The 16,942-nt window shown below is 36.2% G+C and overlaps 1 protein-coding gene across 9 annotated transcripts in view; it reads right to left on the minus strand.

Annotated features, from left to right (window-relative positions):
• Positions 1-16,942, minus strand: part of SCAPER (S-phase cyclin A associated protein in the ER) — a 413,812-nt gene that overhangs the window by 205,052 nt on the left and 191,818 nt on the right. For all 9 annotated transcript variants that reach the window (XM_055556199.1, XM_055556197.1, XM_055556200.1 and 6 more), the window contains one exon: positions 11,989-12,115. In XM_055556199.1, the coding sequence (XP_055412174.1) occupies positions 11,989-12,115 (127 nt within the window). The remainder of the gene's footprint in view (positions 1-11,988; positions 12,116-16,942) is intronic.

The following is a 16,942-nucleotide window of genomic DNA, read 5'->3' on the forward strand; positions in this document are numbered from 1 at the left end:
TAAGCACCCAGATGGAAAAAATGAAATTAAGCTTCACAATAAGCCAAAAAATTAATTCCAGATGGATAATAAACTAAAAGTAAAAGCAAAACTATAAAACTTCTACAAGAAAATATAAAAAAGACTTCTTGATTCAGGAATGGGGCAATTGTTTATAAAGATAAGCAAAAACTATTAACCATAAAATACTGATAACTTTCCCCATATTAAAACCAAGAAATACTATATGATATCACTTATACTTAGGATCTAAAATACAACAAACTAGTGAACATAATAAAAAAGAAACAGACACAGATAGAGAGAACAAATCAGTGGTTACAGGGGAGAGGTGGGGGCGGGGATATTTTGGTAGGGTAGTAAGAGGTACGAACTATTATGCATAAAATAAGTTATAAGGATACATTGCACAATACAGGAAATAAAGCCAATACTATAAACTGAGTAAAATCTTTAAAAATTGTGCATCACTATATTGTACAGTTGTAACTTATATAATATTATAAATATATAAACTATATTTTAATTTTAAAAAAGAACTTCTGTTCATCAAAAAAACCAAAAGAGAGTAAAATGAAAGCTGAGTAATAGAAATGTATATATTTAATACACTTGAACAACTGAGGATTGGTAACCAGAACATAAAAAATACATTAGTAGAAAAATGGGCCTAAGATTTGAACAGTCATGTCACAAAAAATTCAAATGGCCAAGCAGTACAAATAGGTGCTCAAACTTGTCTGCAAACAGAAAGGAACATTAAACTACAGCAAGTAGTACTACTGCATACCTTCAAGATCAGCAAAAATTAAAAAGTCTGATAATATCAAGTGTTAGAAAAAGAGAAAGGAATTTCATACTTTGCTGGCAGTAGAGTAGTTTGTTATAATTTTGGAAACAATACAGCATTATCAAGAAAAATTAAAGATATACATACCATACGACCCAGGAATTCCACTCCCTAGGGAAATTCTTGCACATGAGTTCAACGATACATGTTTAGAAGCACTTATTTCATCAAAACAACCCAATGTCCATTAGTGGTAAAATGGATAAATGTTATTGTGGTAAATTTATATAATGACACAATATATAACAATGGGAAAAACCCCTTACAACAACATAAATTCTTAAATACATAATCTTGAAGAAGCAAAACATCAAATTACAGAGAAGAGCATTCCATTTATATAATGTTCAAAACTAGACATGTTTAAACTAACATATATTATTTAGGAATGGGCCTTTAGGGGACAAAAATCATAAAATTAAAAAAAAGTGGTTTCCAAAAAGCCAAAGTAATAATTTATCCAAATATTAAGAGAAATGTATGATTGGCAAAACAAATGTAGGTGGGTTGGAGGGTTCTGAGATGCTGACAATGATATTTCTCAAGGAATAGTCACCAGGTTTTTTGCTGTTATAATTATTAATTTTCTGTGCAAATCTGTTTTACATAAATTTCTATGTTATGTAAGAGGTTCTTAAAAAGAATTTAAGAGTAGTCCACAAAGAGATAATTTGCATAATCATAATAGAAAATATCACAAGTTGTATAAAAATGTTGCTGTAAACTAGCAGTGCAAATATTCATAACTGAATTTTTATAACATTTATTTGCTTTTAAAAGAGGACTTTTCACAAAGAAACCACAGTAAGTGATTTCAGACGAGATGACTAAAGTAGTGTGCTTTTATAAAGGCAAGCCTCATCATCTGAAATATAATATACACTATTTTTCAGTCATGATCACCTAATTTTTTTTTTTTTACTGAGAGATAATTAACATAAAACGCAGAGATTTAAGTATTTGGTTTGATGCATTTTGGCAATTGGACATACGTATATAGCCACACCTAAAACAAAATATATAAACACTTCTTCTCTTTCCTTCACTGTTTCTTTTTAAAAAAATACAAACCATGTACATATTAAAGATCAGTATGATTCTTAAAATAACAATTCCATTTAGTTGACTAAAACAAGCTAGTTGAAGAAGGTATGAGAAACATTTTCATTTTACTTTGGGCCATATGATATACTTGACACCTTCTGACAAAATATGGGTGTCATACAAGCTACATACAGTTATTAGGCAGCTGCTATGAGGAAATAACTCCATAAACTGAGAACACTGTAAGTGAAATGATCGAAATGAGAGGATCCCACAACTGAATGTTTTCCACTTTCTCACAACTGAAGAGTTCCAGCTGAAAATAAGAGAAGTAAAACCTAACACAACTGTGAGGCTTGGACAAGAGGCAGTGCCCAGCAGGACCTGAACACAATTTCTGAACACACATTAGGGTGAAAAAGCTCCTAGGGATTAGTAGTTTATCTTCTCTGAGTCTGGGCATGTATAAAAGAGCCACAAACCTCAGTTGGTGAAAAGCAGGAAAGAAGAGGATGGGGTAAGGCAGAGTTTCTACTTTTCTATCTTCTATAGTTTTTTGTTGGTGGAATTTTGCAGGATGAACTTCAAAAGCACCAAAGTATGGCAGGGTGTGCTATAGGTTATCACAAAGTCAATTGTGATTTGACATCTCTTGATTCAGTTAAATTATGAATGCTGTCAGCTATGTGGTTTACTTATTGAGGTTGAAGAGACTTACAGCTGAATCCCTATTTAAATTTGGCAGGATTCTAAAAAAGTCAGGAAAGGCAACTGGACAAAATCCATGTCCAATCCATCTGCTTAAACTGTTTACTTATAGTAACAGCATACAAATGTCTCATGTTACTGATAAACCACAGAAAGCTTGTGGGATGCTGTTACTATCCAAACTTAAATGTAATGTTCAGTGTGGCAGAGTACTGAGAAAGTCGATGCAAATACAGATCACATTTACTTAGAACAAATTTAATACAATGGCAAGAATGAGGAGAGTGCCTTTGCATACATAAGAATGTTTTAAAAACTCTTATTTGAAATAATTAAACATTTGTGCAACAAAAGTGTCTTTGAAGCAATTTAACTTGAACTTTTAGTGTAATTTTTATTGTGAAACATAACAAACATATAGAAAGCCAGGAAAAAAAAAAAAAGAAAACACATAATACAATTTGAAGAGTAATTTGAGTATAACATCACCATCTGGTCAAGAAAAAAGAAGAATCTGGAAACCCCTTCAGTAAATCTCCCTGATCATACCAAGCACTCTCCTCTCTGGACAATCATTATCCTGATTTTTATGAGAAATACTTCCCATATCTTCTTTATAGCTTTACCACCTAGGTATACATTCCAGAAAAGTAAGGTTAGCTTTGTCTGTTCTTGAAGTTCATATAACTGGAACTGCAAAAGTGTATAAATATATTTTGGTGAATTGTTTCACTCACAGCACACTGTGAGACATATCCATGTTGATACCATAATTTATATATTCAGCTGTTGAAGGATACTTGGTTTATCTTCCATGTTTGGTAACAATAAATGATACCACCTTTGAATTTTTATGCACATGTCTCCTTGTGCATGTATGTATTAGCTCCTCTCAGATATAGACCTGGAAGTAAAATATGATATGCATGCCTTCAACTTTAGTTGATCCTGGGCATATATCTGGAGAAAACTATGATTTGAAAAGATACACACACCCCATCAAGGCTCATTGCAGCACTATTTACAGTAGCCAGGACATGAAAGCAACCTAAATATCCATTGAAGGATGGATGGATAAAGATATTATATATATATATATATATATATATATACACACATACATACACACACACACATACATACATACAACAGAATATTAGGCAGTCACGAATAAGAACAAAATAATGCCATTTGCAGCAACATGGATGGACCTAGTGATTGTTGTACGGAGTGAAAGTTGTACAGAGGGAAATAAGTCAGATACAGAAGGACAAATATCGTAAGATACCACTTATGTGGAATTAGAAAAAAATGGTACAAATGAACTTATTTACAAAACAGAAATAGAGTTACAGATATAGAAAACAAACCTAAGGTAACCAAGTGGGAAAAGAGGAGGACAGATAAATTGGGAGATTGGGATTGACATATACACACTACTATTCATAAAATAGGTAACTAGAACCTTTATTTTTTGGGGCTCCAAAATCACTGCAGATGGTGACTGCAGCCATGAAATTGGGCCAAAGAACTAAATAGACATTTCTCCAAAGAAGACATACAGATGGCTAACAAACACATGAAAAGATGCTCAACATCACTCATTAACAGAGAAATGCAAATCAAACCCACAAAGAGGTACCATTTCATGCCAGTCAGAATGGCTGCGATCCAAAAGTCTACAAGCAATAAATGCTGGAGAGGGTGTGGAGAAAAGGGAACCCTCTTACACTGTTGGTGGGAATGCAAACTAGTACAGCCACTATGGAGAACAATGTGGAGATTCCTTAAAAAACTGGAAATGGAACTGCCTTATGACCCAGCAATCCCACTGCTGGGCATACACACTGAGGAAACCAGAAGGGAAAGAGACACGTGTACCCCAATGTTCATCGCAGCACTGTTTATAGTAGCCAGGACATGGAAGCAACCTAGATGTCCATCAGCAGATGAATGGATAAGAAAGCTGTGGTACATATACACAATGGAGTATTACTCAGCCATTAAAAAGAATACATTTGAATCAGTTCTAATGAGGTGGATGAAACTGGAGCCTATTATACAGAGTGAAGTAAGGCAGAAAGAAAAACACCAATACAGTATACTAATGCATATATATGGAATTTAGAAAGATGGTAACGATAACCCTGTATGCAAGACAGCAAAAGAGACACAAATGTGTAGAATAGTCTTTTGGACTCTGTGGGAGAGGGAGAGGATGGGATGATTTGGGAGAATGGCATTGAAACATGTATAACATCATATATGAAATGAATCACCAGTCCAGGTTCAATGCATGATACTGGATGCTTGGGGCTGGTGCACTGGGATGACCTAGAGGGATGGTACAGGGAGGGAGGAGAGAGGGGGGTTCGGGATGGGGAACACATGTATACCCCTGGCGGATTCATGTTGATGTATGGCAAAACCAATACAATATTATAAAGTAATTAGCCTCCAATTAAAATAAAGAAATTTATATTTTAAAAAATTAAAAAAAAAAAAAGACGCTTGCTCCTTGGAAGAAAAGTTATGACCAACCTAGATAGCATATTGAAAAGCAGAGACATTACTTTGCCAACAAAGGTCCATCTAGTCAAGGCTATGGTTTTTCCAGTGGTCATGTAAGGATGTGAGAGTTGCGACTGTGAAGAAAGCTAAGCGCTGAAGAATTGATGCTTTTGAACTGTGGTGTTGGAGAAGACTCTTCAGAGTCCCTTGGACTGCGAGGAGATTCAACCAGTCCATTCTGAAGGAGATCAGCCCTGGGATTTCTTTGGAAGGAATGATGCTAAAGCTGAAACTCCAGTATTTTGGCCACCTCATGGGAAGAGTTGACTAATTGGAAAATACTCTGAGGCTGGGAGGGATTGGAGGCAGGAGGAGAAGGGAACGATAGAGGATGAGATGGCTGGATGGCATCACTGAGTCGATAGATGTGAGTCTGGGTGAACTCCGGGAGTTGGTGATGGACAGGGAGGCCTGTGTGCTGCGATTCATGGGGTCGCAAAGAGTCGGACAAGACTGAGCGACTGAACTGAACTGAAATGAAATACCTATTGTATTGCATAGGGAACTCTATTCAATACTGTGTAATGACCTACATAGGAAAAGAGTGGATATATGTATACATATAACCAATTCACTTTGCTGTATACCTGAAACTAAACAATGTTGTATATGAACCACACTTCAATAAAAATTAAAAAAATAAAGTGGTAGCACTAACTTATCACAAACAGCATATAAGCATCCCCGCTGCTCTAGATCTTTGTTGATATTTGGTATTTTCCGTGTTTAATTTTTTACCATTCTGATGGGTGACTCACAGTATAATTCCAAATTTTTAATTTAGATTTTCATGATTATTAAAGAGACTGACTGCTGCTGCTGCTGCTAAGTCACTTCAGTCGTGTCCGACTCTGTGAGATCCCATAGACGGCAGCCCACCAGGCTCCCCCGTCCCTGGGATTCTCCAGGCAAGAGTACTGGAGTGGGGTGCCATTTCCTTCTCCGGTGCATGAAAGTGAAAAGTGAAAGTGAAGTCACTCAGTCATGTCCGACTCTTCGAGACCCCATGGACTGCAGCCTACCAGGCTCCTCCGTCCATGGGATTTTCCAGGCAAGAGTACTGGAGTGAGGTGCCATTGCCTTCTCTGAAAGAGACTGACTATCTTTGCATTTATTTATTGGCTATTTAAATTTCTCCTTTTGGAATGCCATTCTCTTGACCATTTTCCTATTGGGTTGTTGTTGGGGTTTTTCTTTCCTTATTAACTTGTAGGAATTCCTTATATGCTCTGGATACCCTTCTTTGTGAGTTGTACATACAAATGTCTTCTCCCATTCTGTTTCTTTTTTATTCTTTTCTTTCCCTGGAGTCTCTTGATGAATAAAAGTTCCTATTTTAATGCAAATTTATCAACATCTCCCTTTATGGTTAATGTCTTTTTTGTACTTTTCTTGTCTAGGCAAAACCCCAAAGTCAAAAAGACATTCTTCTGTTATTTCCTAATTTTATTTTTTTATTTACATTTAGGTCAATCTAGAATTTTTTATTTATGATGTGAGTTAAGGTCAAGTTTCAGTTTTTAAAAATAAGGATATTTAATCACCATAGCATCATTCACAAAATAGACCATACTTTCTCCTAATGATTCACCCCACCTCCTTTTTCCATATATACATAAACAAATCCCTCACATGCCATGCATCAAGCATATACATTAGAATAAGACTGTTCATATTTTTCTTTTTCTCCATCTTTGCTCCAACAGCACACCATCTTAATTTCTGCAGCTTTAAATAAGAGATACAAAAAAAATCTAATCTATGAACATGACAGATTTACTCTTACATGCTTAATTCTTTTGATGACTTCATAATACAATTTTATATTCTCTCCTTCCATCTAGTGACTTTGTTAAACTTGTTCAATAGTTTATGATATCAGCTATGCTTTTTTTGGGCAGATACAAATTGTTAGATTAGGAGGGTTCAGGATGGGGAACACATGTATACCTGTGGCGGATTCATTTTGATATTTGGCAAAACTAATACAATTATGTAAAGTTTAAAAATAAAATAAAATTTAAAAAAAAAAAGGGAAATTCCATTCTGTTCCTGGTTTACCATCATGAATTGCTTTGGTGATGCCTTTATCAAATGCTTTTTAACTGCATCTTTTGAGATGATCTTTTTCTTCCATTAATATAAGCTATGACTGATTTTCCAACAATAATCTAAACTTGCATATCTTGAATAAATCTAACTTTGTTGTTACATATTATTCGTTTAACACATTGCATGATTTGGTTTGCCAAAATTTGCTTAGGAAATTTGAATCCAAGTTCATGAATGAGATTGGCTTGCACTATGATTTTCTTCAATTTTACTATGATGTCTGTGGACTGTGGATTTCTTTTTAATTTACCCTGCTTGAATTTTATTTGGTTTCATGAATCTGTGGATTGATCTATAAGTTTTAGAAAGTTCTAAATGATAATTACTTCAAATAATGTTTCTACTTCTCTCCTTCTGAATAACTATACATATATTAGGTATTTTCACTATATGTTATATGCCTCTTACACTCTTCTCTGTATTTTCCATATCTTCTCTCCATGCTTCAGTCAGGATTCTTTCCTATGACCTATCTTACAGTACACAAATTCTCTCTCCAGTTGGTTTATTCTGTTATTTCATCTACAGTTTTTGTAATTTTAATTACAAAAAGATTCAGTTCTCAAATTTCTATTTTCTTTCAAATGTGCTGTACTTTTTTAAAAAAATGAATACTTATATCCTTGAACACAGTAAGCATAGTTCTAGAGTCCCTATTTGTTTCTTTCTATTGATTTTTATCCATGTTGTCTTGCCTTTTATATGCTTAACTATCTTTCTCTGCCAGAAAATATATTTTATTTATTTATTTTTTTATTTTATTTATTTTTTTTAAACTTTACATAATTGTATTAGTTTTGCCAAATATTAAAATGAATCCAAAAATATATTTTAAAATCACTTTATTGAAATAATTCGAGGCTTAAGTTGATTATTATAATATCTTCCTTCAGAGTAGATTTTCTATTTGCTTTGGTTAGGTACCTGTAGGTATTAGCAATTCCAGATCACTTTCCTGTCTTTTTTTTTTCAATGATCAGGACTTTCCCAGCCACCCAGATGGTCTGACCGTAGCTGCAGTGTGTGCAGTGACTGGCACACCTTCTGTTTACCCTCTCTCTTAGTTCAGTCCTTTAAAGTCTCAACCCAAAACATGGACTTTTTGCCACCGTGTTAGCACTGACAGTCCTAGATGCTAATGTTTCTCCTCCACCAGTTCTGTAATATTATTAAAAGTATTACTCAAACTTCTCATCCACCTTTTGTGGATCACCAACTATACCCAACCCCAAAATGCCATGTTCCTAGATCTTGGACCAGTAATTCTTTACTACTCTATTAGCAGTTCGGAACCAGCTTATAGTCTGTTTAGCTTTATTAACTGTCATCAGTGAGAGGACTATTCTGAATTCCCTCCTGTGTCACTATTGTTAGGTCCATAACTGTAGATATTTTCAATCCTGCCTTTTATTTCCTAACACATAAAACACAGAGTTTTATGATCTATGACTGGTATTTACAAAGTCTTGCAGTTCTGCTTTCTGCTTGAGCTTACTCATAATGACTTATCTACTTTTGTGATTGTGTTTTGACTGTGGCCACTTGTTCTCATAAAATTACTTCACAGAAATGCCTTGAGGCCTAGGAGAAAGGTGTCTTCTTCCAATTAGGATTTGCATTTCTTTCTGCCAGGTTCCTAGGGGATGCTACTAATCAATCTGGGACTACTTTACACTCAATTCAACATCTAAAATAGTATGGGTGATGTGAATTTGGACTGCAAATCTATTCCCGGGTTGGATTATGGCCATACCTTCTGTACTATGCTGAGGCACTTTCTTTGTAATCTCTGAGGGCAGGTGAGACAGTTCATGATTATGTCAGGGTGTAGACTTTGGTGGATTCTCCTATTAGATTCCATACTTTGAGCAGCGGTTTGTGGCGCAGTTTGTTAAAAAGCATAATGCACACAACAAAGCTTACAAATGTTTTATTCCTGAATGGAATCAGAGAACCTAAGAAGCCAGAAGGAATGTGAGTTACACAGTAAGTACTAAAATACCCAGATCTCCTTAGTCTCCAAATCTCTTTTGTGACAGGAGCACTTGTGGGCTTCACACTTTTAACCTGTTAGCCCTAAAACAGTTCTCAGAACTTCAGAAAAATTATCTAAGGGAAACTGTGCCAAAGCAGTAACAGAAAGCATCAGCGTGTTGAAGTTTAAACCAAGAGGACAAAGGCCTCAAGATTAATCTCTCACCATCCTCAGTGAGTGCCTGCCCAAGTTCCACCAGTCCCACCCCTGTCACTTCTAGGCCGTCTTCAAATTCTTCACTGGGTACTTGGCTTTGACGCTAATGATTTTGTTACTCCAGGCAGTTTTCCAAACAAAAAGGAATGGTTATTTATAATTCCTAGACTGAAATCATAAATACCATCAGCTGAATTACACTGAAATGTCAATATAACTCTATGAACAGGATTTCACATAAAGTGTGTCTGTCTTGGCAAAGTAAAAAGGATTTTAGTTCTAAAAGTTGCAAAAGGATCTTATTGTAGGTAAGTTTAGACTCTTAGGTGGTCCTGCAGTGTATACTCTGAGGACAGTTTTACAGCAAGGTTCCTGACACAGACCATTTAGACTGGGAGCCAGACAACATTTTTCTCCCTCAAATTATAAGGAATCAGTGGTATTCTGGTAAATTGCCTCTTTGTGAATGAAGTAACTTTACTTAGATTTTCATACTGAATACCTTTCTTACACAGATCATTTTACTTTTTACTAAAAAATTCTGTGACTACTTCAATCTAAAACAATATTCGTAGGATAAAGTTTACATGGTAGTATCTTCAAGCAGTGCCTTTTATTTCAAAGTATAAGTACCCTTTTTCAAAAACAAAAAGAAAATAATCAGTATCTGCTAATTTTAAAATAATTAGAGATTTCCCCAAGGCATATAAAACCTCTAAACATTCCATCCAGTACATGCCGGACAACTACCAGCTTCTGAACTCTCATACTTTGAAAGGACGTGTCACACAAAAGTGCCGACTCCATGCGGCTCTGCTGTCATGCCACAGTGAGTATGCTGCTTTCGGCTCCTAAAGAGGACTGTTGTTTGATGCCAAAGTGGAGCTGAGCGCTGTCTTGTAAAGTCGGTTATTCACATGACTGAAAACCCAGTAATTCTGCCCCTGAGGCATACCGCCTAGAATAGAGCACGCTCTCAAAGTACAGTCCTTGGACCAGCAGCATCAATGTCACTTGGGAACTTACTGGAAATACAAATTCTTGGGACCCACTCCAGATCTACTGAATCAGAAACCCAAGGTGTTTTAACAAGTCCTCTAGGTGATTCTGATGCAGACTAAAGTCTGAGGCTCCTTCTCTGCTTTAGAGAAATTCTTCTTGAATTGTTCTAATACAGAAACTGTTTGAGCAGCATGGCCCCTTACCTCTCTCCCTCTCTCCAATCACCCCCATCTACACACACACACACACACACACACATATCAAATCCTGAAAATGAACATCGATTGTCAGAAGAATGATATAAAAAACTATAGTACTAACACAATGTAGTACTCACTGTACGACAGAGAAAATAAATGAAAAATAGCTACATTTATGAGCTTAAATAAAACTTAAGAGCCTTAATTTTGACTGAAAAAAATCAAGAAGTCTGAAGTATAATATTTTATAAAGGCCAAATACAAGCAAAACAAAATAATATATTAATTAAATATACATTTATGTGATAAATCAATAATACTATTTTTATAAAACAAAGAAAGGATACCCCTTTAATTCTATACAGTATTTCCTGAAAGGGAGCAGAGGCAGGGGGATAGGGTGAGGAAGGAATCCAGTGGGAACTATAAATAATAAATATACTGGGATCAACTTAGTCCTTGGGTTGGTCGTGAGATCATAACCCACTGCATTTATGTAATTTTTATTACTACATTCTTTCATATATATAAAATATAACACAATCCAGTTTAAACCAAGAAAACAAAAACTGCAGCTAATAAAGATGAACATCACCTTAAATAAAAAAATTAGAAACCACCTAAGTGATATAAATTATATAAATTGTGATGTGTTCATTCAGTTAAAAAGAATTTATAAGACATGATAAAATATTTATGATAAAATTAGCAAGACAAAATACTGTAAAAATGTACAGTAAAATATTAGAAAAAACACAATAAAATGTCAATATTGGATATTACAGGGAGTTTTATTTCTTCTTTGTTCCTTTAAAATTTTCTATAGTGAATAATAAATACTTTTAAAACCATTAAGGATTTTTTAAACTGTCACAGAAACATTTAATGACTATAAGTCATTAAAGAAAACTATCACATCTTCTATTGGAAACAGGAAGGAAACTGGTGTTTTGTGAAAATCTGTGATTTATGAGCTTTATAATTCAAAGTCTTATATTTTCTGCCATAAAACTGTATATCTTTATTACTCTGATTCTATTTAAAATAGAACGCCATGTTAGGAAAAATATGACTGAGAAAACTACAATGTAAAGAATGTATTTTTGCCATAGAGGACTTCAGTTAACACAACTAAAAACAATTTCAATATCATAAGAACAAAAAGAAAAAAATATCCACCAATGGTTGACTGGCTTTTGGAAACACCGAAGAAACACATATACTTAGAGTTTGCCTTGTAGTCCCAAGGCCCGTCATAATAAGAAAGAAACATAAAGATTACGGCCAGGGGCCAGAGATGAGTTACATACCTCTTTCTCCAATATTCTGGCGACCTCACCAAGGGTCCGATCTAAAGCTGAAACCTTATTGTTTGCCCATGAGCCACTGTCTTGTACTTGCAGCTGTTTTAGAAGATCTTTGGCTAACCGCTGAAGCCTTGGATACAAAATAAAAGAGAAGAATGACATGAATGAATTAGAGTACAATATTTCATTTTCCAGAACACTTTTAAACAAAAGTTACGTTCATTATTATATTAGAAACTGCTTCATAGAGTACTTAAGGAAAAGAAAAACAAACCATTCCTAAGGCCGGTATTACTCTCTATTCACAAACACCAATCTAGCCTTTGTGACACAAAACAGACCTAGAGGACAGTACCGTCCATCCACAGGATCAGCTGGAGCAGTTGCTGCCATCAGTTTCTGCATTACTCTTACACTAGAACAGACCTGATGATGGGGAAAGGTCAGAGTATGATGGCAGAGAAAATGAGGAGAGGAGCCTGAGCAGGTCTTCATATTTTGATGTAAATCTTTAAGTTAATTATAAGCACTGACATATGAATTTGACATTCTCAGAATGTCAAATTCCCCATGTTCCAGTTTATAAGCAATTTGGGGATTTCCTGCCACTGCTGATGTCATTTAGACAACAGAGCATTTGCTTTTATTTGCTTTTCACCAAGAATAACATATAACACACCTGGGGCTTCCCAGGTGGCTCTAGTGGTGAAGAGCCCACCTGCCAATGCAGGAGACATAAGAGATATGGGTTCGATCCTGGGTAGGGAAGATCCCTTGGAGGAGGCATACAAACCATTCCAGTATTTTTGCCTGGAAAATCCCATGGACAGAGGAGCCTGGTAGGCTACAGTCCATGGGGTCGCAAAGAGTTAGACACTATAGACACTAATGAAGTGACTTAGCACGCACTTTAGTAAGTGGACTGCATTAATGTTTCTTTAAAGCCCTTGCTTCTTCTGTTTCACAGACCTCATTCTTTGAGCAATGTTCTTCTCCTATCCTGTTATTCGCCTGAGCATCCTACCAACAGACACTCACCAGACACCATCCCAGATCTCTCCACTTTCCCCCTATATGCCATTGCCGTTACCCTACTTCCATTTTAATCTATGACTGATTCCATTGGCCTTCATTATAATCACTTCCTTGTAAATGTGTGGTACATTCCCTCTCTGTTGTTCTGTTACTCCTACAGCTAACCCCCAGTTATGGTAACAATCACCAACGTCTGTTTAGTGGGCCAGGCATCCCTCTAGCTGTCTTGCAAACATTAATTCAGCTGGATTAGTGAACATCTGCCAGCCGTTTCCATTTCTGATACTGAGAAAAACTCATACCATACAAAAGATTGGTATGACTATGGCTTCAGAAACTTACTAATAAGTTTGTCCAAGTCTGCTCACTTTCACACTCTTCCACGAAGACTTCTTCATATATTGCTCCATCTCCTCATAATTCCACTCTTTTCCTTTACCCTCTTGCTTTCATATAAGAAGATTTTACATTTCATAGAGAAAATGGAAGCTACTGGAACAAGGAAATCCTCACTTTCTGCCAAAAATTTATAAGCATCTGAGCATTTCACCCACACTCTCCTTTATTTCTCCTATTACAATCAAGGAAGACTGATTCCTCCCATGTAGGGCTAATCTTCGGGGAAGGCAATGGCAACCCACTCCAGTACTCTTGCCTGGAAAATCCCATGGACGGAGGAGCCTGGGAGGCTGCAGTCCATGGGGTTGCGAACAGTCGGACATGACTGAGCGACTTCCCTTTCACTTTTCACTTTCATGCATTGGAGAAGGAAATGGCAACCCACTCCAGTGTTCCTGCCTGGAGAATCCCGGGGACGGGGGAGCCTAGTGGGTTGCCGTCTGTGGGGTCCCACAGAGTCGGACATGACTGAAGCGACTTAGCAGCAGCAGCAGCAGCAGCAGAGCTAATCTTACCACACTGGCTCTATATGCATGAGGTCTTTCTGGATCTAAACCCTACTTTCCCTGCTTCAGTGTCTTTGCGAATGCTCTTTATTCATTCCTTCTGAAACACTTCCTCCACCTCCAGAAAAATCCTACTCTTCCCTAAGTTCCTAGCTCAAACACTGCTTTCTCTGATCTATTCCTTCAAGTCACTATCACAAGTCTCTCTCACACAGAGATTGACAACAGGATTTTTGGTAATGATGGCAATGTTCCATCCCTATTATGTACAACCCGGTGGCTGCTGGCCAAATGTACCTATTGTGTCCTTGAAAGACAGTTACTATGAGTGCAGGACTTAAAAAAAAAGTAACCATTTTATTTCATTTGTTTTTGGTTGTACAGGGTCTTTGTTGCTGCGTGCAGGCTTCCTCTAGTGGCAGCGAGTGGAGGACACTCACTCAACTCAGCAGTTGTGGCTCACATTCCCTAGAGTGAAGGAGCTTCGGTACGAAGAACTAACTTAACTTAATTTTGATAATTTAAACAGCCACATGTGGCTAGAAGCTATTATACTGAACAGTGCAGAAGCACAATATGAACCTTATGAGAGAGGGCTGCTGTCGAACCATTCACCATCTTATCCACAGCACCGTTATATAAGTACACTCTAGAAGCACTGATATATGGCCTAAGAAGAAATTTCTTTTTTATACCAGTCTTAAAGTATCCATAATCTCTATATTACAATATACTTTCATGTACATGATCTCATTTGTCCTCTGAAAAACATTATCCATCCCTGTTTGAATGTTAGTGCTTAGGAAGATGAGGTGACTTTCCCAAGGCTGCATGGCTAGTAAATACACTATTGGAACTAGGAACCTATGCCTTTCATCTTCAGATGTCATGCTTTATCTCCACACCATATTAGTCAATTTAATAAGAAAATTTTATTCATAAATGAATAATATCCTAGAACACAATTTCATCTACTTATGTAAAAATCTTTAATTCCTCAAAGAATACAATAGCAACCGCAGCTCTAAAAGGCGCGTGTGCACTCATTTAAATCTAAGCTATCCATACGGGGTTTACTTTGGTAAGTCACAGAATGAATGCAAACTCTAAAATCAGAAATACCTATACTTAAATTCTGGCTTTATGTAAACTGTGGGGAGGTTATTTAAATACTCAGTCTCAATTTCTTCAACTTAAAAGTGGAGATTATATATACATATACTTTTTTCTTCAGAGCTTCTGAAGATTAGACATAATTAATATAATGTACCTAACACCATTCACTAAAGTAGACATTGAATAAATAATCAATAAATAATCAACTCTTATTACTACTTGCTGACAGAAAGTCTCAATCTAACATTTCGAGAATATAAAAAACACAAAAATAGACTAAGAGCAACATAGTCCTTTTCCTCCTAATCGAATGTGGGCTAGAGTCCCATCCGATTAAAGTAACTGACCTTATCATGTGGACGAATATTGGCAGCAAACTCCATTGTGTGACAGATAAGTAGCCACTTCAGCTCTTGGCTGAATAAAGCCTGCACACCATGTAACTAAATATCCAGCCATAGCAACAGATGCATATGAATCTAGTAGTACTCTTACAAGAATGCTCACATTCCACTGAAAACCAGGGGTATTTAGAGAGGCACAAGGACCATTTTAACTCACAGAATACAAGAGGCTTATATTTCGCCCTGAGGTAAATCAAATCTGGGACTCATATGAACCTACCCTTCAAGGAAGAATGCCAAATGAAGGGGATGCTGTGGTAACATGAGCTAAACCTCTGCTTCATTCCTGGCCTCCACCAAGTACCACAAATAACATAGCTCCTCTCAAGAAGAAAAGCATTCGATTTTGATTCATACTATAAATAATGATTGAATGTCACAGGACTCAATTCCTGAAAGTTATAGTTTCCTTACAGGGCAAGAACAGGAGCTGTTTAGAGGGTGCAGTTTTTTAATACAGAAATTGCTATTTGTGTAAATTCTGGCAGATAATTTTTCTAGCATGAAAAGAAAAACTAAAGGCTTCATAATTCCTAGCCCAGAACATGAGAAGTATCTGACAGGTAAATGGCTTTGTGGAGAATTTTTTAAGGTCAGATATTTTCTTCTCAAAATTTGAACACATTTTAACAATTCTCAGTCCAAATCTGTTACTGGTAAATGGTAAGGGCTCCTCTGTAAGGAGCCCTAACTTTTATCACAGTAAAGTTTTGGGAGGTTCATTAGGACCATTGGGAAGATTTGTAAGTGTAAGAAGGGACACTGGGTCCTGTTCTTTAGTGTGGTGGGCAAGAAGACATAAATATATTAACTTCCATTTTTTCTTTTAAACCTTCTCTATTTGAGAGGTACCTAGTTTAAATTTAAGGCTACAGGTTCCCCTTCCATTTTTAAATTATATGCCTAAGCCTGTATTTCTAAATGTAAGAGTTTAAGAAATCCTCATATAAGATGAAAAAAGCCAGTGTGCATATACTGCCTCCCATATGGAACATCTTTCATTGTTGCCTCCAGCATCCTTTCTTGTGAATAAAGAACCCACCTACCCTTTCAGGGAACTATGTCATCCTCCACTTAATACTAGATGTGCTCAATGCTATCAAGGTGCTGCTGTTCCCAGGCCCTCACCCATAGTGGAAAGATCTAGAAAATGTGTGTACATTATTTTATATAAATAAATATAAAATATATATAATTATATATACAAAAAGATGATGCCTGAGCAACAGGGCTTTGAACCGTATAGGTCCATTTATACAGATTTTTTACACTCTGTGTGTACCACAGGATTCATGGTTGGTTGAATTCATGAATGTAAAACCTCAGAGGGGAAGGGCTGACTGTAAAAGTTATAGGCAGATTTTTGACTGCTCAGAAGGTGAGTACCTCTAAACCCCACTCTGCATTGTTCCAAGGTCATGTGTGTGTGTGTATCCCTACACTTTACATCTATATTTATTTCTACATATATGTTGGAAAATACAAGTTAAAACTGAT

Source organism: Bubalus kerabau, chromosome 19, assembly GCF_029407905.1.
Source record: "Bubalus kerabau isolate K-KA32 ecotype Philippines breed swamp buffalo chromosome 19, PCC_UOA_SB_1v2, whole genome shotgun sequence".
Lineage (NCBI taxonomy): Eukaryota > Metazoa > Chordata > Mammalia > Artiodactyla > Bovidae > Bubalus > Bubalus kerabau.